This window comes from Littorina saxatilis, linkage group LG1 (assembly GCF_037325665.1).
Source record: "Littorina saxatilis isolate snail1 linkage group LG1, US_GU_Lsax_2.0, whole genome shotgun sequence".
Classification (NCBI taxonomy): Eukaryota; Metazoa; Mollusca; class Gastropoda; order Littorinimorpha; family Littorinidae; genus Littorina; species Littorina saxatilis.
In genome coordinates, this window is record NC_090245.1 from 64,211,544 (window position 1) to 64,235,398 (window position 23,855).

Below are 23,855 nucleotides of genomic sequence, written 5' to 3' on the forward strand. Positions count from 1 at the left end.
GATCAGTCGATGATTTGAATGAAGCAATCATAGTTGCACATTCTGCAGTTAGCCACATGCACTTAAACAATAATACACGCAGAAATAACAGGAAACACCAACACACACACACGCGCGCGCGCGCGCACACACACATACACACACACGCGCGCACGTACGCACGCACGCGCATGCACGCACCTACAAACACACACACACACATTAACGTACGTACGCACACATACTCACACACACACACACACACACACACACACACACACACACACACACACACACACACGCGCGCGCACGCACGCCCTCACATACACACACACACCGTTGCAAACACACACACACACACACACACACACACACACACACACACACACACACACACACACACACTCACACCGTTGCAAACACACAAAGAAATCAAACAGCTTACCACTCTCAACCACACATTAAGGGCCAGTATTTGCTTCGGTTCATCCTGGAAATGAGAAAATAGTTTGAAATATAAACGCAAATATGAACCTGTCTGCCTGTCTGTCTGCGTACTCTCTGTCTCAATGTCGGTCTCTCTCTCTCTCTGTATATTCGTATATGTTTGTCTGTCGGACTGGAACAGTTTGATCATTATTACATTTCGACAGACATGATACAAATCTCTCTCTCTCTCTCTCTCTCTCTCTCTCTCTCTCTCTCTCTCTCTCTCTCTCTCTCTCTCTCTCTCTCTCTCTCTCTCTCTCTCTCTCTCTCTCTCTCTCTCTCTCTCTCTCTCTCTCTCTCTCTCATCATCATCATCATCACCATCATTCTCATACACAGACTCTAAAAGATATGTCTCCCCAAACACCAAAAAAAGAAAAGAAAAGTGACAGACCAAACAGTTTCAGTAGTTTATGGGCTGCTCTCACTAAAGATCAATTTAATTTGACATTCGGTTTCCCGAAGAGCTTTGAAAAGTCCAGCTAATGCTGCCTTTTCCGAATGTTCATCCATCAAGCAAGTGGTTTTTTTCTTCTGCAAACTGGGCAAACTGAACGTGGAAGTTGACACTTCGTGTATCGATTCTTCACTACTTGATAATATATTTGCAGAAGTTTGATGTTGTTAATGTCGTCACAATCGGCACGGAAGGCCCTCAAGCGCAGGTAAATGAGATTCGGTTTATTTCTTGTAAAATTGATCTCACTCATCATTTTTAAAATACATTCTGTTGCCACAATTGCAATATTTCAGCTGGAATATAAACAAAACCAAACGCATACACAAAATACAGCACCATCGTCTAACGCATACCAGTTCCTGTAACTGTCTGAGGGCTATCTCCATGGTAACAGTGGTTGTGGAGGGGTAGGCACCACACAGAGGTCTGATGGCCGACTGGTACCCGCTCCACACTGACCGGAACATCTTGTCACTCAAATACTCATTGCTGCCTGAAAGGTCAAACATGGACATCTTGACACTTCATGAAGGTATCTATGGCAGTTTTAGACGGTATTTTCAGTATTTTGTTTGACATAAAAAAGTAATCTAAGAAATGATAAAGAACAAAATGAGGTAAACGGTCTAAATACGGACAACAACAGTACGTCAGAGCTATGCGGAAACAGTCTCCCAATAACTGAGAGGGTAGGAAGCGTCGCAATGAACCACAGCTTTTCATCTTCGTGTAAAACATGGTTAAGAATGAAAAGACAACAACATGAAAAATAGTGAGCAATGCCTTACCCGATGTCTTGTGTTACAAAAGGGCACTTTTACTTCACAATTACGTTGAACTTTAGTACCAACATCCAATGCCATCCTAGAGGCACGCTGAGGGCTGGCGTCCTCTTCTACAATGTGCACGTGTTCTGATTGGATCAGCTTGGAGGACTGATTGGAGCAGCTTGAAGGAGTGATTGAAGAAGCTTGGAGGAGTGATTGAAGAAGCTTGGAGGACTGATTGAAGAAGTTTGGAGGACTGATTGGAGCAGCTTGAAGGAGTGATTGAAGAAGCTTGAAGGAGTGATTGAAGAAGCTTGGGGGACTGATTGGAGCAGCTTGAAGGAGTGATTGAAGAAGCTTGGAGGACTGATTGAAGAAGCTTGGAGGACTGATTGGAGCAGCTTGGAGGACTGATTGGAGCAGCTTGAAGGAGTGATTGGAGCAGCTTGGAGGACTGATTGGAGCAACTTAGAGGACTGATTGGAGCAGCTTGAAGGAGTGATTGAAGAAGCTTGGAGGACTGATTGAAGAAGCTTGGATGACTGATTGAAGCAGCTTGAAGGAGTGATTGAAGAAGCTTGGAGGACTGATTGGATCAGCTTGGAGGACTGATTGGAGCAGCTTAAAGGAAGATTGAAGAAGATTGGAGGACTGATTGAAGAAGCTTGGAGGACTGATCGGAGCAGCTTGGATGACTGATCGGTACAACTTAGAGGACTGATTGAAGAAGCTTGGAGGACTGATTGAAGAAGCTTGGATGACTGATTGGAGCAGCTTGAAGGACTGATTGAAGAAGCTTGGAGGACTGATTGAAGAAGCTTGGAGGACTGATCGGAGCAGCTTAGAGGACTGATTGAAGAAGCTTGGAGGACTGATTGAAGAAGCTTGGAGGACTGATTGAAGAAGCTTGGAGGACTGATCGGAGCAGCCTGGAGGACTGATCGGAGCAGCTTGGAGGACTGATTGAAGAAGCTTGGAGGAGTGATTGGATCAGCTCAGAGGACTGATTGAAGAAGCTTGGAGGACTGATTGAAGAAGCTTGGATGACTGATTGGAGCAGCTTAGAGGACTGATTGGATCAGCTTGGAGGACTGATTGGATCAGCTTAGAGGACTGATTGAAGCAGCTTGGAGGACTGATTGGAGCAGCTTGGAGGACTGATTGGATCAGCTTAGAGGACTGATTGGAGCAGCTTAGACGACTGATTGGATCAGCTTAGAGGACTGATTGGATCAGCTTAGAGGACTGATTGTAGAAGCTTGGAGGACTGATTGAAGAAGCTTGGAGGAGTGATTGGATCAGCTCAGAGGACTGATTGAAGCAGCTTGGAGGACTGATTGGATCAGCTTAGAGGACTGATTGGAGCAGCTTGGAAGACTGATTGGAGCAGCTTGGAGGACTGATTGGATCAGCTTAGAGGACTGATTGGAGCAGCTTGGAGGACTGATTGGATCAGCTTAGAGGACTGATTGGATCAGCTTAGAGGACTGATTGTAGAAGCTTGGAGGACTGATTGGAGCAGCTTAGAGGACTAATTGGAGCAGCTCGGAGGTCTGATTGGATCAGCTTGGAGGACTGATTGGATCAGCTTAGAGGACTGATTGGAGCAGCTCAGAGGACTGATTGGAGCAGCTTAGAGGACTGATTGGATCAGCTTGGAGGACTGATTGGATCAGCTTAGAGGACTGATTGGAGCAGCTTAGAGGACTGATTGGAGCAGCTTAGAGGACTGATTGGAGCAGCTTAGAGGACTGATTGGAGCAGCTTAGAGGACCCCGTCGCGATATAACCTTCGTGGTTGTAAACGACGTTAAACACCAAAGAAAGAAAGAAAGAAAGCTTAGAGGACTGATTGGATCAGCTTAGAGGACTGATTGGATCAGCTTAGAGGACTGATTGGAGCAGCTTAGAGGACTGATTGGAGCAGCTTAGAGGACTGATTGAAGAAGCTTGGAGGACTGATTGAAGAAGCTTAGAGGACTGAATGCATCATCCGACTTGGAAAATCTGAATATCATCGGTGGCAGAAGCGGAAAACTATAATACACTTCCGGCACCCGAGGACGTCTAGCTAGATTTCTCGCAGGTGCTGCAGGCCTCACACGGACCGCAATATAGCTGGTTGATACAAATGGCAGAGATCGAGACTGGGCAGCTGCTTGATCCTTGCTGCTATTGTTGTTTGTTTGCTAGATGTTCTGTTAAATAATCTGAGTATGTTTTTACCAAATTAACTATGTGTTTGAATGTCCTGGTCCAAACTGCATGACCACGCGTCACCTGTGCCAACGACAATGGTGGTAAGAATGTGCATTTCACTCCTAAAACCTGATTGCTCTACAGTCGTTTTCAGGTTAGGTTATTACTTAATTAGAGCAAAGGCTGGTTGTAAAAGGCAACTATTTTTGTTTATACCTTGTGGTGAGGATGAACAGACCCCGCAGCACGTTGTACGATCGTGCCCTCTCGTTTCTCCCCAGCGCGACAAGACCATGCCAGAGAGCACAACTCCAGATGCAAAACTGTGGGGAACTGTGGAAGATCTGCGCCGAACTTGCTAGTTCATAATATGAACAGGCCTAAGACTATGAGTGACACAACCGTCGAACGCTGCAGAAGGTCAATTTGACCCAGGGGAAGTCGGGCATGAATTTCCACACCATCATTCCTGTTCTGGAGGCCTCTCGTAGCAAATGGAAATAACATGCATCATGCTTCACTAATGGCAAACGGACAGCACTCGACAAATTGACATCAAACGCTTTGCTTCGGCAAAATAACTGACTTAAAACAGGTTATTAATCCCGTGCAGTTAGAGGGATCGTGATATAATTTATTTTTCTTCCCGAAATGGCTATCCACGTTTCCAGGAGTTTTTGGATGTTATATCATTATGAAGTCCCTGACGTTTACTTTCCCACACAGCTAAAAAGATGGTCGATTCTACCAAAATGACGGCACACTTTTCAGCGTTTGGCCGATCGCCCACACCGAACTACATGTTTGACTTATTTTGTTCGCCTTGCTGCAATTAAGTGGGCATTGTGCATTGTGTATTGTCTAGGTGTCTGCTCCAAGCTTGACAAACAGAGTTCAAGATCATAACAAAATCGTTAGTTGCCAGTTTATTACCCCTGGCTCTTAGGACACATATTATGCAAAGCTCTTATTATTGGTAGATTAATGCTGATGAAACCTGGCAATTCCTAACTAACAACGGTAAATGGTTGGGGACGGAGAGAGAGAGAGAGAGAGAGAGAGAGAGAGAGAGAGAGAGAGAGAGAGAGAGAGAGAGTGTGTGTGTGTGTGTGTGTGTGTGTGTGTGTGTGTGTGTGTGTGTGTGTGTGTGTGTGTGTGCGTGTGCGTGCGGCATTTGACCATTTGAGGCAGAGAGTAACAGATTCATCGAGTACAGATCAAAGAAAGCAACACAACCAGTCATGGAAACGGACATTACATTCGCATAAGCGACTCCCCCGCCAACCCCCCCCCCCCCCCCTTGACCGCAACACCGCCGCCACAAATGAAACTATAAACCCTGGCATTTTACTGTTTTACACCCAAGCATAGTAAGAGACAAAATGGTGGGTGTAAATTCTATCAAGAGCATATTCAAGTGACCCTCTTATGCCTTTTACAAAATTATTGTTTTCGCTTCACAAAAAGCCACTGGAGAATATTGTTTTCATTGTTCTTTTCACATTTGTCATGGCTGTTATGTGCTAATGGCGATCATATCGCCACCCAGCATAATCTTCATTCCTCCCTGATCCCCGGGGATATGTAATGAATGGCGGCTCATGTGTTATGGTGATAGTGTCTGCACCCCTGTCCGCAGGCACGTCAACAACGGGAAAACAGGCGGTTAATCTCCGTAATCATGTAAGGCTGTTCCCACTTCGTCCGTTGAACCTCATGCAATGTTCATTCTCCCAGTGGTGCTAGAATGTCTGGATCCGTTTGACGTGTTACGTAACACTAACGTATACAATTCGCTATCATATTCATGTGACGTGGTTTCACTGAGGTATATAGGGTTTTATTTGTGGTGAAGCTGGTGTTAGTATTGAAGATTATCCACAAAAAGAGAAAATACCGACTGCCTTGCTGTAACCGCAAATCATGAAAAATGAATTTCACACACGGTAGCAACCCTTGCCTGATTGAACGCTCATGTTAATCCTCATGCCAGATACTAAACATCCCTAAGTGTATATTGAAAACAGGAAGGATTGGTGGCACGAGGGGATGCATGGGCTGACTGGTCCGCAAATACAAAGACAAGTACAATCCCATGTCTCTAATCACAAACTTTTTCAACATAAACCCTTTGGCGCGAAGCAGTTGCATGCCGATGTTTCAGTGACTGCAGATTATGTCATTACAGTTGACAATGTTGATAAGCTATTATAGTAAACGTGGTGTTTATGTATGATTAGGCCCTAAATATGCGTAATGTATGCTGTTACTTTCACTCACTTGTGTGTGAGTTTTTACCAGTTTTTGAACTAAAACGAGTCTAAAGACTGATTAATACGAAATAGTGAGGAGTCTGCAAGGGCCTCAGATTATCTGGAATCTGCCGCTGTCTCTTCTCTTGTTCTTATTTTTACCGAATCTTCGTATCTTCAGGCAATACATATGTTTCCGTCAATCATTTATTGTTCTCCCCTGCGATCTGATTGTTTGTTGCAAAAGCACATTTCGCCAGTTAGTTAATTATGGAGGGAGTGCATGCAGTACAAGTATTTGTTGTCTATGTTGCAGTAACTGAGATACAGTTTTCAGGGTCTGTTTGTGTCGATTGAATTCACGATGAGATGCCAACGGGATTCCCCCATGACTGTGAACGCTTGTCAAAGGCGAGAATGGAAACCATTGCCATTTGCCTGCATGTTGCTCTCGCCCACACACCGAAAAAGATAAGGTGATACAATCACAGTGCCTAATCTGATCCGCTGTGTATTCTCAAAGGTTGACAGAAAAAAAGACTCAGAGGTATATCATGGGGGCGTAAAGTCAGGACTTCCAAACAGCTGCAACGGATGCGGAAGGGGGTTGTGGAGCGATACGAGACAATCAAGTCTAATGACAATGTCATGCAAGCTTAGGCTGTGGAAAGTGATTGGCTGGGGGCGTGCTATCCATCTTGAATGAGGATCTTTTTGTCAGATAATCGACAGATTGTTTTTAAACTTGAAACAAAAAATGTGCTTCACATGAACATCACATAAAAAACCACAAGGGATACAATCATGAAATGAGACAGTCTACACACTGACTTCACACTCACAATACACACACGCATTCCCATGACAGTGGTGGGTTTGAGAGGGGTGGGATACGGAGAGGGGTGTGTGTGTGTGTGTGTGTGTGTGTGTGTGTGTGTGTGTGTGTGTGTGTGTGTGTGTGTGTGTGGGGGGGGGGGTATAGGTGGTGTTACCCTCAATCAAAGTAAAAATCGAACGCAGGCGCCAACTGAAAAGAATGTGGTGTTGAACGGTATTCGACCTCGTACAGAGCAGTCATTACCACTGACCAGAATTTAGCGTTCAACAGTATTCGATCTCTTAAATAGAAGCCATTACGTTACCACTCAAAGGAATTTAGTGTTCGACAATATCCGATTTTCTAACATAAAAGCCATTACCACGTAACGAAATTTGGTGTTGGCCGGTATTCGACATCTAACATAGAAGTCAGTTCCACTGAACAGAATTTAGTGTTAGACAGTATTCGACCTCTAACATAGAAGTCATTGTAACTGAATGGAATTTAGTGTTTGACAGTATTCGACCTCTAACATAGAAGTCATTACCACTGAACAGAATTTAGTGTTAGACAGTATTCGACCTCTAACATAGAAGTCATTGTAACTGAATGGAATTTAGTGTTGGACGGTATTCGACCTCTAACATAGAAGTCATTACCACTGAACAGAATTTAGTGTTAGACAGTATTCGCCCTCTAACATAAAAGTCATTATAATTATGGAATTTAGTGTCGGACGGTATTCGACCTCTAACATAGTAGCCAATGCCATTACATCCAGCAATGTGCCCAGGAAAAATATTTTTCGGTCACCTTGTTGCATTCGGAGAAAGTGTTAATGGGTTTACTTACATATCATTGAAGGTAATTTGTGAGGGCCCAAACTGGGTCTAATAGGAGACCGAGTTGTGCAAAGAAGGGGCATGGGATTGGGAATAGTTGAGGACAACCAGAAAGAAACAGAGGAAGAGAAAATCAGACGGGTATACAGACAAAAAGGCTGCTTGCTTGCTAGCATGATTGATTTGATCAATCGATTTAATAGATCTTAGAAGCCTTAACTTTTGCCATTACAGTTTTTGTTTTAATCCAACATCTATTGAAGAAAATGAATTCTTACAATAACGACGGAAAAACAAGAATAATTATATTGTCTTATTCGAAGATGATGAATATGATTTTGGTTGTTAACGATAGGGGATTTAGATAAAGAAGAGAGAGTCCAGCGCCAAGTCCAGCGCAGCAGACTGAATTGGCACGTCACTCACAGCGATAAAAAGCGTGCAAGTTCAGTCTGCTGCGCTAGACTGGGTTTTGATGTTGGAAGACCTGTTTTTCGTAATTGTTGTTTCGCGTTCACATTTCCATACCACCTAAGCGCGTTGTTGCTTTTGTACCAAAATGTATCCCTAATTGTAATATTCATTTGTGTTGAAGTGTGCAAAATGCTGAAATTTTGCAACTGTACTGAAAAGACTGGGTGGCCGAGTGGTAACGCACTTGCGCTCGGAAGCGAGAGGTTGCGAGTTCGACCCTGGGTCAGGGCGTTAGCAATTTTCTCCCCCCTTTCCTAACCTAGGTGGTGGGTTCAAGTGCTAGTCTTTCGGATGAGACGAAAAACCGAGGTCCCTTCGTGTACACTACATTGGGGTGTGCACGTTAAAGATCCCACGATTGACAAAAGGGTCTTTCCTGGCAAAATTGTATAGGCATAGATAAAAAAAATGTCCACCAAAATACCCGTGTGACTTGGAATAATAGGCCGTGAAAAGTAGGATATGCGCCGAAATGGCTGCGATCTGCTGGTCGATGTGAATGCGTGATGTATTGTGTAAAAAATTCCATCTCACACGGCATAAATAGATCCCTGCGCCTTGAGTCCGAGTCTGGAAATACGCGCGCGATATAAGACTTCATATAACATATAACAAGAGTTATTACAGTTTAATCGAACTTTTAACTATACTGAAAAGTTCCAGTATGTCAAAAAAACTCATCAAAATGCCATGATATGTTACACACTCTTTTGCATTTGTATTAACAATATTAATGTCAAATTTAAAAGGAATACAACTAGCTTTTACTAAACTACGGGGTTTTTACCCACATAGCCCACACAAAATGACGCGAAATCAAGCCTTTTACGGCTTCTGACAAGGCTGACACCAGTCTTCTTCAAAATGGCAAAACAACACTGCAAGGCACAACAGCTGAACCAAATTAATTTGTGTGGGTAGAAAATGAGTTGTTCTTAAATTTAAGATCAAAAACAGGGTCACTCTTGCTTATTTTCATTTTTGTTGTTGTATTTTAGTGTCTGCAAATTTGCTTTAGCGAATTTGGGGGTGTCCTAGGTCTCCGGTACACTGCATAAGCACCAATTCATGAAAAATGAAACTCTTCGTTTTAAACGGTAGGGGAATAAATTACCTTTCTGGCAATATACTTGGTTTAACTATAACTGGCCGCATCACAAAGTTCTACAGCTAAATGTATGTGTTTAGGTTTTTTTTATGGCGATTAGTGTAGAATAAGGAATGAATCTGGTCATTTGGACTATTGCGGACAACACGAAGTACACACTTACAAGCACATATGAATTCATCAACACAGTTTGGTTCTATTTACCAGTTGTACTTACCGATGGAATTTGTCGCATCTGCATGGCGGATTAGAGATGTCAACACAGCGAGATAGGTGAAGAGCAACAGCTTGCCAAAGTATGCATCAACAGTCCTGGGTTCCATTGTCAAATCAACCCTTTCTGTGGACTGCCAGTGACGTTTCGTCTTTCGAGATAACTAACGTACAGATCAACTAATTGCGCGAAGTTCGGGGAGAAAATACGCGTGGTTTTGTTGTCATTATTGTGTGGTGCCACATCCTCATCAATAGTCAATGTACGTTTCAAATTCGGACAGTTACGTGTCTACACCAGCATTGTGCAAGTTAGAGTGATGTTCACGCTCGAGTGAGTTAACAATCCATATAAGTTTGAACACACAGCAATCATCGCTACTGATCCATTAGAGAAACAGAACGCGTGAACCTATGCACATGTGCGCCAGGGACAGTTTTCAATCGCGCAGCCCTCTCCCTCCAGCCAAGCCAGTTCAATGAGCTGTCTGCCGCGTGTACCTCAAGTACGAATCGAAACCGCTGGGCGGCTGTGCAGACTGGCACTGTTGTAGAACTTAGCTAGTTAGAGACAATTCATTCGCTTTGATTGTCTTTGCCTAACAATATATTTGGTCTGTTATACTAAAACGAGGATTGAGTTAATCTATATGTGTTTCATTAGGGGAAGGGCACATAATATGATTCGGCTCCTAATATCGATCACCTTCTGTACTGAGAAAATCAGACGCAAGTCCGCTCAGAAAGAGTGTCATTCACCACAGTTATCCTCTCTAGATAACCTGCACACGTCAAAACATCCGGGGACACATACACGCAAACCACAACATGTTTAAATTTTTAAATATGTGTTTTACACTTTTACGCTCCCTGAGGCGTTCAATCTAAATGTGACGCAAAACGAAGTAGTTTCCGTTCAGAGGCAGAGAATAATTACGCAAACAAATACAGTTATATGAGACAGCTAACACTGCAATTGCTGCATGCTCGCTGTGTTGTTCTTGTCTTTCTAGTGCGAACATACAGTGCAGCAAAATCTCAAAGTATGTATACATGTGTCCCCTAATATAGACCACCTTCAACAAGTAGAAGGAAAGTACAGCAAAAGAAAAAGTGTAGTCATTTGCGAAGAAGCTTCCTGAGTAACTTATAACGACCATAATCAAACTGACTAGCGCGCATGCTTTCAACAAAACATCAATCTTGTACTTTCGATGCTCCTGTCTATTTTTAAAAAGGTCCTTTAGTTTTCTTTTGTGTATTAGCAGGAATTAATGTTCTCATCGAACTGATACAGATAACTCTTATTCTTATTTTATTTAGTCTGACTCGCACACAGAGTTGTAGTGTGTTATTTGTTTGTGTAGTGGGATTTTTTACAGTGATTCGTCACGGCCACTTCACCGGCCCGTAGGCGCCCAGGTGACCACAACAAAACTAGCGTCACCTGGCTTGGTAGGGAACACTTATCTTGTCGCGCATTACATGCGGAAGCGACCGAGTTCGACCCATTCAACGTCACCAGCTGTTATGTCGCACCAAATGTATGCTTGTCTCGTTCTGTAAAGATCGTCTAATAATTATTGAGAATGAGTATTTCGCTTGTAGTAACTGTAAAATCAACAGCACAGGCATGTTTCTGGTATGTAATGAAAGAAAACTATTTTCTCTTATTACACAATTAATTAATATAAGTATATATGATTTTCCCTATTCTCAGTTTGACAATGACCGCATTAACAACGGGGCTCCAAAAATGTGTGCTGAATTCAGTGTTTTACTAACTGAAGTAAAGACAGCTTCGCGTAATGTGTTTTTACATTTGTTTATTGATGATTATGTTTAGTTGGTTCCAGTGATCGAGTACAACAAAATGGCAGGGAATGTAATTTTGTTAGTACCATTTCATTAAAACCTTTTTTGACTTGGCTTTTCACAAGAAAATAATGTGTTGACATGTTAGTGTTGTGATCTCTTTATTTTGGCTTATTGCATACACAACCAGGAGAAAGGCTGGTATATCATGACTTTAAAACAAAGTTTTATGTTTACATGTTGCCAGGGATGCTGATATGATTTGCTTCTTACAATTTGGACACACATGCTCTCTCTCTCTCTCCCTGGGTAAGAGTTTTATGTCTGATGTAAGGACATGTAATGAGAACAGCTAGGTTAAGCCTAAAACCTCGATCCTTCTAAAATTAATGTATGTCACCCCCTCCTGTCTGTCTCTCTCTCTCTCTCTCTCTCTCTCTCTCTCTCTCTCTCTCTCTCTCTCTCACACACACACACACACACACACACACATACACAAACGCACATGCCGCACACATTCACACACACACACACACACACACACACACACACACACACACACACACACACACACACACACACACACACACACACACACACACACACACACACGATAAACGAAGACCTTGTATTTACTTGTTTTGTGAAATAGAAGTTGTTTTAATCGTTCACCTAACTTGCAAAAACATCTTTTGTTCTACAGATCTAAACCTTAAACCTACACTTACAAAAAATACTTGCCAGTATATGTGCTACATGCAGTGTGCGACAGTTACTAGAAGTATTTCGCGTAGACTGTGCATGCCTTGGATGCATCTAATTGCGGTGGAGACAGAATGGTGACTTGGGGAACTAAGGGACATAATCCATTATCCCCGTTACATTGACTGGTCGATAGTCGCCGTCCGCTGATGGAGACAAATTCATGTTGGTCGTCCGATAACGGTATGTGCTTATGATCGAGGCGTTCAGTTTCAAGGAATCCAAAAACAGATGGACTGCTAAAGTCCCAAAATCAAGTAGAAAAAAAAAAATAAAGCAGGCCAGTTATTTGACAACAGGAGACATTCACTAGAACTTTGGTACACGAGCCTGATATTAGTTGGGCGAAGTCAACTTCGCGAAGTCTGCTTCGCGAATCTTGCTGTACAACGCGTTGGCACTGGATGTTTGGTAAACAGGCTTGGCGAATACGGCTGTTTTTAATTGAGCCCGAAGTCAATTATTTGAAGGTTTTGCGAAGTATGCTTACCCAAAATTCAGAGCCAAAGTTTTGTACAGCTAGATTGTAGTAGTCCTGAGAGCAACCAACCACGTTACACCAAAGACATAAGCCCCGCCCACCTCGTGTCGAGTGCCTGTGGTCTTAGCTTTCCCAGAAAGACTACAGACTTGTTCGTTAATTCGTCATGAGTCTAGGAAGGTGCACAGCCGGGCTTTGAATCAAAGAGCTTGGAAGGAACAGGTCAATCGAACTATCGTACACCAATAGCCATCTACTGTAGTACTAATACTACATGATAGGGTTATTGGTTGATCTGTCCCTGCCACGCATTATGAGACAAGCCCCTGTGAGCAGGAGATACTTCGAACAGGTCTAAACGGTCTCTACAGAGATTTTCATCCTCGTTGACATTTAAAAAAGAACTAGGACTGAAAGTAATGAATATTCCTATGGCAAGGGTTGTAACACGCAGAACAGTTCACGCCATTATGTCTTATCAGTAACGCAAGACATACAATGGACAATTTGCTTAGAGGATTCAACTTTGCCCCCTTTATCTTACCTATGCAGCCAGCTATGCATGAGTATCTGAATTATCGAGATATCCCGTGTAGAGGATTTATTACTCTGAAAAAGAAGTTGTTTGTGCAGTAGCTTGACCTGTGCAGTCGGAAGAGTTTACTTTTCTGACACCAAAGGTGGGGTGTTTTTCCTCTTCAGAGCTACGAAGACGAAGTTGTTATTCTTACAGAAACTAAAACATGGGTTCGGACCATACATCCAATTACACGTTTGGTGTGCGTGCGTGCGTGCGTGCGTGCGTGAGTATGTGTGTGTGTGTGTGTGTGTTTGTGTGTGTGTGTTTGTGTGCGTGTGTGTATTTGTGTGTGTGTGTGTGTGTGTATGTATGTGTGTGCAGGTGGTGTGTGAGTGTGTGTGTGTGTGCGGTGTGTGTGTGCGTGTGTGTGTGTGTGTGTGTTTGTGTGTGTGTGTGTGTGTGTGTGTGTATTTGTGTGTGTGTGAAATAATCAATGAGGGCATGTGTATTACCTGGCAAAGCCGGAGGTTGTAATGCGAGTAAAGGCAGCGTTTTTGCAGATTTATAATTCGAAGTACACACACGGACATGGAGGGGGGCATAAAAACGCACACACACGAACATGGTAATAACATCAGCATGTGGTCAGCAAATAACTTCACATTTGGTGTTCATACGTTCAGATAATGGATGATCATTTCACAAAGTGTCCAGGTTGTATGTCAAAATTGATGGTCTGACTTGTATGCTCTTTCGAAATTTAGTTCCAAATTCGTAAATCTATTCAACAGAACGCAGTTTGACATTGAGCAGTAGCCACACTCACCCAATTTAAACTCTCCAGACAGCTTATAATTGCTGTATAAGATTGTGGTTTTTTTGTAAGCAAGGTTGTCAAGGTTCTTCGGATAACACCAAAGGTAAACATATGAAGGGCTTAAGTCGGGTGATTGTGGCTACCACTCAAGGTCAAAACTACGAACTTGAAACTTTGTGAACTGATCATCCCTCATCTGAAGTTAGTGTACACCAAATATGAGGTAGGCATCTTTTAGGGCGTCATCTTGTATAATGGGTCATGAATGCATTGTATCTGCGCGCAGGCGCCAATTTGGAAAGATGTTTTTCATTTTGGGCTACTATTTCTTCAATACGCCGTCCCGTTTCCACGTTTATTTTGATGGGGTGTGTGATAGAAACGACATCCAAAAGGACTAGGAGGGATCGGACACGTTGTAGCAGATTCGTACAATGACAATACAGCGAGAACTGTCCGTAGTGTATCGCCGGAAATGACAAAGAGGTTCTTCGCTAAAGAACAGTCTTATACATCTCGCAAGGCACACAGCAAGACAGATATCGCTTCAATAAAACGTTCGCAATCGTAAGCCTTTAATACATTGTGGATGAACAGAAATAAAGCATTGGGTTACTGTTTTCTGAAGAATAACAGTGTTTGGCTCATGTTCGAATAGTGAACTTGTTTTTACATCAACCCACTTCAAATCAACAGAGCAAGTTCATACTTTCAATCTGTTTCAGTTTGCTGGCAATATTCACTTGTATCGGTGGATTCAGTGGCTAATCATATTGTTAGTTAAAAGTCAGGTGCTGAAATGGCTGTCCGAGACTTCTGCTAACTGCTGCTAGAACTTCACATTGCGCCGTCGGCAAACATGTGGGAGAGACTATGCGAGCGATATTTTTTTTTCGGCTCCTCGTCGTAGATTGTCGTGTCTTCGTCGTCTGAATCATCAGACCCGCTGTCATTATCGCCGTCTGACTCGTTTTCGTTGTCATCCTTACTTTCAGCAATTGAAAAATCGCTTTTATCCTCATCCTCTCTCCTCCTCTTCTTTTCTTTCTTCCTTTTCTTTCTTAGTTTTTTTGTGCGCCTCGGTATTTGATGTGAGCTAGAATGAGATGATCCAACGCCACCGGAAGCGTGCATTCCGGAAGAAAAAGAGGAGACGGAGGAATTGCTGGACTCTTCGCTGTCAGGGAAGCCATGTTGGGGATGCTTGTTGTAGACTGGCACGGCGATGCTGCTGCCCTGTGTGGCTCCAGACGTGGACCAGGACCTGGCGGTGTGCTTGTGGATTGGCCTCGTTGCCTCGGCCGTTATTTCTAGGGGCACAGAAAATCAGCGACATCAGCCACGACCATCACCGCTTCTTTTCTGCCTATCTATATTTGTCTGTCTCTCGCGGTCTCTGTCTGTCTGTCTGGCCTCCGCTCTCTCTCTCTCTCTCTCTCTCTCTCTCTCTCTCTCTCTCTCTCTCTCTCTCTCTCTATTTCACTATCTCTCTCTCTATCTCTCTCTCGCTATTTCTACCTCTCCCTCTCTTTCTCGTTCTTGCTCCCTTCTCTCCCCCCCCCCCGTTCCTTTCTATATTTCTCTCTCGTTATCTCTCTGTCCCTCTCTTTGTATCTCCCTTCTCATTTTCTCTCTCCGTTATTATTTTCTTGAAGATTGTTGTAAACGTACATCATATACTTTTCGTTTTTTGTTTTTCATTTTCATTACTTTTTTTCCCCATCGCTGGAAAATATTCGGATCGCTTCCTCTCAGTGAAAAGCTAGCGACAACAGAGTCGCGCTACCCAGGTGTGTGCGCGTTTAGGTGTATTCAGCCACATGCACTTATGGCGGAATGACCGAGGACTTTTTCGTGCCACAGTGGTGACACGGGGGGGGGGGGGGGGGGGGGGGGGGGACATGGATACCGTCCCTGAGTCTGCACGTAAAGTTGACCCGTGTCCGTCCCGGCCCGGATTTGAACCTGCGACCTTAGGATCACAAGTCAAGTGCTCTACCAACTGAGCTACCGGGCCCCCATATAGTCATAAAATCATAACATGAAGTCTATTCTCCTTGCTGAAGTCATATTCATTGTAAGCTAGTTGTTTACTCTTGTTCTGAAATGTTAATTGTTGAGTAGTCTGGACTCCTCGAGCAATGGACTCTTCTGAACCACCCACGCTCTTTTGATTATAGTGTGGCTGTGTTTGTTGTTGTTGACGTCGTCATAGTAGCTGCCCTAGATGTGCAACAACAAACACAATACAACTAGCTTGAGTTCGACATTTAAGTGTGATTCAAATGAACCAAACATTAAGACATGTCCCAAGATGGTGAAGATGTACGAATTTTTGAGTTCTCCCAAAAGAACATCCGCACAATCTTTGTTGAAATGTGATGACTAGAGGGAGTGACGCTGTGACCTTGTAAATAAGGCGGTCAAAGTGAGGTGGACTCCTGCCTTTTAATGATAAATGATCAATAATCAAAGTCAAAAATCCAACATGATTGATTTTTTCATGTTTGTGCAAAATGTAACAAGAAACTATGTAATTCCAGCAAGTTCATACGTATGCGTGTTTTGCCTGGTGCCAATGTTTATGTTTCTCTGCCACAGTGGACGGTACCTATTTAGTTGCTCATCACCGAACTGAGCATCGCCGCACTCAATTCTGTTAATACGACATCAAACTTATTGTGCTATGCTGCAGTCTTACTCTCAGCTTTGGGAACCACTGTCCGGACAGCAAACACAACGGCACCGATGAGAATGACCACGAGGATGCCCACGCCAAAGACCAGAAGCCACTTGATTAAGTCGTTCTTGGCTTTGCCGCCTACAAGATGCCCAGACAAAAAAGCATGATCACCCTTGTGGCAACGATGTACACAACCGTATTTATATTAGTGTCATTTATGATACTTGTAACCCTCTCGATCAATCAGATATATTCGATATTGTGTATTCTCCAGCTATCAGTGTGCACAAGCCAACACCGACCACGACGATGTTACCTATATTTCCACTACACCAAAGTAAGGGCAAGCCGCACCACAACAATCTTTATGTACTCATTTACATCAACTGAATAAACAAAGTAACATTTCTGCTCCCCTGACCACACTGAAACTCAGCCAGAAAACACTGCATAACATTTTGTTTAAGCGCACCCGAACTTTTTGGGAGTGGCGGAGGGGGGGGGGCGTATACGTAACATGTTCCCTCAACATAAACACCCCTACGTCTTACACCAACTGAGGCCAATTCATACAATATGCACCCGTTCCTTTCACAGGGCATAACCCAGCCAGGGCAACATTGTCAGCTTCTATGCATACGATACACTACTACAGCAGACATTACCCCCCTGCCTTGCACAGAAAGAAAACCTCTCCCTACCCCCTTACGATCTTGATTCAATCATTCACCGTTGTCCGCGTTGACGTTCTGAGCAGTCGCGTTGATGCCTTCAGTCTCCCCCACAACGACGTCCACCTGGTAGATGAGAGCCAGGCTGGAGTAGGACACGTTGTTCTTCTTGACATAACAGCGGTAAGACCAGCTGCTGCTGCTGTCGCTGTCAAGGGCGGGCTGTAGGGATAGCGTGGATGTCTGGACGACCGAACACGGGTCGCTGTCATCTTCGATGGTCACTGTCACCTGGGAGTGGGTCACCGACTGCCACCCTACGTCTGACTCTTCCGCGATGGGTTTTACCTCCCATACCCACCGGACCTGTGTGCACATTTCCATTCCCCAAGTCTAGAACCTTCTGGTTTGTTTGTGCGCGTGCTTGTGTGCGTGCATGTGTGCGTGCGTGCGTGCTTGTGTGCGTGCGTGCGTGCGTGCGTGTGTGTGCGTACGTGCGTGAGTGTGTGTGTGTGTGTGTTTTGCGTGTTTGTTGCACATATTTTCAAACTTCATCTTCTCGAGGATAAGAACATTTATCTTGCCATTGTTGGTGTTATTGCTATTGTTTATGTTGTGGTTGTCGTCATCGTCGTGATAGTTGTCCAAAACAAGTACACGTCTGTGCATTTTAGCGCAGAGACGAACACAGAGACAGTGGTCAAAAATTCATCATCATCATCATCATCATCATCATCATCATCATCATCATCATGAGAAGCAGCATCATCATCACTATCCATATCATCATCATCATCATCATCAGGAGCAGCAGCAGCAGCAGCAGCAGCAGCAGCACCGCAACAATCACCATGAGTAAAGCGTGTGCACAGTCTCACCTCTTCTGCAGCGTGCAAGGTGCCCACAGAGCCCGAGCAGGAGAGGTTGACGGAGGGATCGTCTGGTGTGATCATCACGTGGGTGTCCTGGTCCTTGACCTGAACCTCTGCTGGCATCACTGTAACGTTGCGTATAACACACTCCATTATGTCCACACGCTCGTATGATATGTTAAATGCAAGAGACAATTAACAGCAACCGTGTTTGTAATCGTTCGTATTATTTTCAAGCCATGCGCCAACAAAAATCCAAATAGTTTAATACCGTTGTTCAAAGTTGCTGACTCGTGCATTTACATGTGCATATTGGATTGATATACGTAAGCACACAAAAAGAGCGTAGTTTTGAATTGTGAATCTTACTTTTGATGTCACAAAAATGATTATCTTTTCAAACAAACACAAACAACAAAATGTGTTCGACCTCTTACTATTGTTTCTTATGATGTTTTTAATCGGTCACGAACTTACTAATATTAAGAAAGAAAAAAAGTGGTTTTGTTTGTTGTCTCGATCGAGTATTCTGCACCTGAAAAAGGTTGTTGTTTGCTGTTTTGACTATTTGATCCCTGTAAGATTTTTTTGCTTGCTATCTCGATTATTCAGTCCCTGTGAGGGCTGGTTGTTGGTTGTCGCAGTCAATTATTAGGTTATTGGAAGCGTTGGTTTTTGTTGTCTCTATCATTCAGTTCCTTTACTCCAGAATCGTTGCCTAGGTCTGTTGATTGATAGTTTACGTCTGCTTTTCACTCATTTAGTCTCGCGACAATATGATCTTCATAAAAGCAACACAAACCTGTAACTGGGAGGTTGGCCTCGTCTTTCTTACTATTGGTCCCACCCACGTAAGCAAGGGTACATATATACCGACCAGCATCTAAACAAGTTGCCTGCAAGTAAAAGACAATAATCAGAATGTTAGTTCTGTGGCAGATTCAAGTAGATAGAGATAACATTTCTCAATACTAGATCAGACATTCTGAAATCTGTATTTTGTTTAACTAAAATTACTAATCACGAGCAAAGCTTGGGTTTATACTCTTATATAGGTGCTGATTCTGCCGATTCCATCATTCGAGCTAGGAAGTAATCGATCAATCACATAACCAATAATCTGCGAGCAAGCAAACAATTGACCAGCCAACCAATCACACAACCCAGCAACCAATCTACCAACCAAGCAATAGACACGTTTACCCTGCCGACTCCTTGCCTTGTTCATGGTGTAGCGGAAGTAGTGCTGCGTCTCGTTCCCGTTGGTCTCAACGTCAGGTCGGTCCCCGATGGCCACACGATCCCAACCACGTGACAAGTTGGGGGCCTCCGCCAGCCGCACTGGGTGGGTCGATCCGTACACACCTACACGGCTCAGCGTCATCCCCGTCACCTGAGTAAGACCAAGAAAGAAGAGAGTTTATATTAATCTAACCTTCGTCGATCCGTACACACCTACACGGCTCAGTGTCATCCCCGTCACCTGAGTAAGACCAAGACAGAAGAGAGTTTATATTCATCTAACCTTCGTCGATCCGTACACACCTACACGGCTCAGTGTCATTCCCGTCACCTGAGTAAGACCAAGAAAGAAGAGAGTTTATATTAATCTAACCTTCGTCGATCTGTACACACCTACACGGCTCAGCGTCATCCCCGTCACCTGAGTATAAGACCAAGCAAGAAGAGAGTTTATATTAATATAACCTACATTGATCGTTCTTCATGGGTCGTCGACAACCCATGAGCCTCACAGACGTGTCTACATCTATAGCAATAGTAAACAATGTTGCTGGAGACTTCATGTAGTCCTCAAACACCACAGGAACTTTCCAACTACCAGGATTATGTTTGTAAAGAAAGAAATGAAAAATGGCGTTATTTGAACCACACGGTGCGGATGATATGGGTCAGCTACGACCCTTATGGAATTTAAGAAGGAATGTTACGGTGCTTATCACTGATCGGAGTCTGCGTGGGTCGTGTAGGACCCATACTCTGTAAAGATGCCGTGACATGTTTATATGCTACGTAAATGGATGGCGTGGGTCGTGTATGGTTCACACTTTTTTTTTTTTTTTTGAATCTTTCTTTAGAAGGTATGGGTCGTACACGACCCACATCGTCTAGACTGTGTAGTCCAAAGTAAGATTCGATGAAGGTTAAATGTTTAACTAGTAATTAAAATATTGCGAACTAAATATGATCAAGTAAAGTCATGCGCTGTTAAACGTTTGATCTATACATTCTTTTTTTTCGTAAGTGAAGCAAAGAAGATTGTAAAGAGAGTTGATTCTGAATCAATATTTCATCCAGTTTCAAAGCACGTCTCTTGTTGTGCTACTTTAAAATCTAAGTCTTTTGAAAGTGTAAATGAAACGTGTGAAAGTCAAAATAGGCGTTTACGCTTGCCACAAATATATTTTGCGGTTCCGCAAAAGCTTTTATGATGGCACGGGTTAAATTGTTATTGTGGCCTATAGGGGGGATACAGTAATTAAGAACCAATTAGAGAGAGAGAGACAGTTGTCTGATAAGGAAGAGCCAATTGGACCGCCAGTTCAGGTGACATATAGTTAATTAACTGTCACTCGCTAATCAACACTTGATCTGGGAGCGCCCACACATTTTAGATCTCACAATTCTTCAAGTTATTCTGGCAATTGTTTACCCACCTTCGTCCCCCTTGTAGCTCAAGCTGCAAGATTTTTGAACGTTTCAGTACAGCTCTAGAGTGGGCAGCAAAAAACACACGCTCTGTTCCACGTATGAGCCACATCCTTGGCGATTTTATTCTATTGGATGGCTCGTACAGGGACTGCGCAGCACACTTGCAACATTTCAGACAAATGTGCGAGGATATTGGTGTACCTATTGTGGCTGACAAGACTGCCCAGTGTGTAGGCTCTTGATTACTTCCCTTGTCCCACAGCCAGCATAAACAGACCAAGAGCAATGCCACTATAACACGTGTTTTAATGTTTCTTTTTAGGCCAAAAAAAAAAAATTGTCTGTTTAGGGTAACCCGACCGACCCTATCGATTTGGCGCCGACCCAAAAACTTTTTTTTGATTTAAAAAAAAAAAAAAAAAAAAAAAAGAGGTAAAAATGCTAAAAAGAGACATTTGGCGTTTCTTTCTCTCCCTTTCTCTCTGTTTTATTTATACGTTAGTTTTGAAACATGTATTCATCAAATATAAGAAGTGAATGTTCAGCCAACATAGCATTTACAAACAAACAAAAAAAAAACAAAAAAAAAATTACCTACCTACCGACCCTACTTTTTTTGGTCATGTTACCCTAAACAGACAATTTTTTTTTTGGCCTTATGTTTGTTTTGTTATTTCTCGAGGGTCCATTGGCTCTCTTTGATAAACGTTTCATAAAAAAAGTCTGGATTTTCTGATTGTTGAGTTAGAAATGTCGGCTCGCATTGTGCATGAGAGTGTTCACCTGCGTGGTGGCGAGGGCAGCGCACGCCACCGTCACCGTGCCGTGACCTGAGGGCTCCAGCGCCAGCTGTGTCGGGGTCAACGTGATCTTCGCTGTATTGAAACACCAGTTAATGCCTCAGTGCAAAACACACACACACACACACACACACCCACACACACTAACACACACTAACACACACACATTAACACACACATACACACACACACACACACACACACACGCAAGCACGCACGCACAGACACACTTATGGACGCACACAGAAACAGACACACACACACTCACACCCACGCAAGAACGCACGTACTTACACACACACACACACACACACACACACACACACACACACATACACACACCCACACACCCACACACACACACACACACACACTTCTAGTGTCTCATGATCACCCGACATGACCCCAGTTTGGTTGACCCTCGTCACATTTTTGGATCACAGCGGGGACATATTCGATTGATAAAAACGTAAAGCATTGAGGATTTCTCTGATGTTTTAGAAGTAAATACCACAAAATTTCACACACTTGAAGTTTTTGACGATCTTCAGACACGCCACAAATTAAACTTGGCTGGTTTGCCTCAAATTTCAAGGTCACAGCATGACAATGTTTGCCGGAGAAGATCTATCACTACTACAAATATCCACTGAGCTATCAAGAGAATAAGTCTCCAGTTCACAAAAAATAATTATGCTGTCATCCTTTGATTGAGGTCACAGTTAGTGTCTGGGGTAAATTTGTCTTGGTTGTGTGATTTGTAATTTTCAAATCATCTACTCCACTCGCAAAGGGCGAGCGGGCGAGTGTATTTCCGCATCCCTGAAATAAATCAGTTACAAAAGTCAGACCGATGAACGGTCTAGCTAATTGTCTTACTGAAATATAACAGCTAGTACACTACGCTACGCATTCTTCTATGTTCATTAATACGATGAGTTTATTAGGGAGGAAAACAGCAAGTACTCCAAAATATGAACATGCTGAAACGGCATGGTCCTAACCATACTCGCCGCTACCGAAGACGACGGCGATGAAGGAAAGAAATAACCTAACGGTGAGATGCCCGAATATTCAATTAACAAGGTCACAGGCGCGTGCATGTGTGCGTACGAGCGTGTGTGTGTGTGTATATGAAGGGGAAGGGCTCCTAATATGGACCACTTTTTGTTTTATGCTGATAACTAGCTTGTTTTCTTGCGAAGAAGTTTCATTTTTTGTTTGGTAGTCCTTCTCTCTTAGGTAATCGTTAGGCCTAATTAGAGTAAATTAGCTTTGATAGACATGCAGCAAAAATTAAATACAGACAAAAATCAAAAATGGTCCATATTATAGAGCCTGGGCGCCCAATATGGACCAGTGAAGAGGCCTTCGCGAATCACTGTAAAAAGACCACTATATTTCATAATAACATGATACAACTTAGTGTGCAAGTCACACTAATTAAAATATGCTTTAGATTTATCTGTTTCTGGTTGATGAGAGCATTATTTGAAGCACACCAGGAAACTAAAGGAGCTTATCAAAAACAGAGTGAAAATAAGTGAAATTATCAACTACCACGAAAAGAAGACTATTTGAATTTGATACATCTTTTTGAAATCTTGAGGGCTAGTTATAGATTATTTTCAGCAAGCTTCTTAATGAATTAATGAAAATAGCCTTTAGCTTTTATGTTCTTCGATTTGTTGAAGGTGGTCCATATTAGGGGACACATACATACTTTAGTATTTTGCTATTATTTTTGTTTGAAGTAGACACTCGGGGTCAACACTGCTAAAATGTAACAAATACGGCCTTAACTGTCATTTATAGCAATGTTTGTGTGATAACAGCTTTGGCTGTGGACAGAAACGAGTCCGTTGCAGGCGGCAAATTTAGAGTAAACGCTGCCAAAAGTGAAAACAAGTCGCGTAAGGCGAAAAGACAACATTTAGTCAAGCTGTCACAGAATGAAACTGAACGCAATGCAATTTTTCAGCAAGACCGTATACTCGTAGACAAGAAGAGCGGGGTAGTAGTTGCGCTGAGAAGGATAGCACGCTTTTCTGTACCTCTCTTCGTTTTAACTTTCTGAGCGTGTTTTTAATCCAGACATATCATATCTATATGTTTTTGGAATCAGGAACCGACAAGGAATAAGATGAAAGTGGTTTTTTTT

The 23,855-nt window shown here is 43.0% G+C and overlaps 2 protein-coding genes across 2 annotated transcripts in view; both read right to left on the reverse strand.

The window, feature by feature from the left end:
• The window catches only part of LOC138976431 (neuronal acetylcholine receptor subunit alpha-10-like), a 26,287-nt gene extending 16,227 nt beyond the window's left edge, over positions 1 to 10,060 (reverse strand). The window contains exons 1-3 of the mRNA XM_070349293.1: positions 9,608 to 10,060; positions 1,282 to 1,421; positions 425 to 469 (exon numbers count right to left, since the gene is read on the reverse strand). Of these exons, the coding sequence (XP_070205394.1) occupies positions 425 to 469; positions 1,282 to 1,421; positions 9,608 to 9,713 (291 nt within the window). The 5' untranslated portion in view covers positions 9,714 to 10,060. The remainder of the gene's footprint in view (positions 1 to 424; positions 470 to 1,281; positions 1,422 to 9,607) is intronic.
• Positions 10,061 to 14,503: 4,443 nt separating this feature from the next.
• On the reverse strand, positions 14,504 to 19,617 carry LOC138982304 (uncharacterized; the record flags this gene model as incomplete). The annotated part of the gene is given in 6 exon segments (XM_070355592.1): positions 14,504 to 15,308; positions 16,700 to 16,819; positions 17,412 to 17,718; positions 18,231 to 18,349; positions 19,027 to 19,120; positions 19,444 to 19,617. Coding segments are annotated over 6 exon segments (1,287 nt in total), but the record flags the coding sequence as incomplete, so codon positions are not given.
• Positions 19,618 to 23,855: the final 4,238 nt, after the last annotated feature.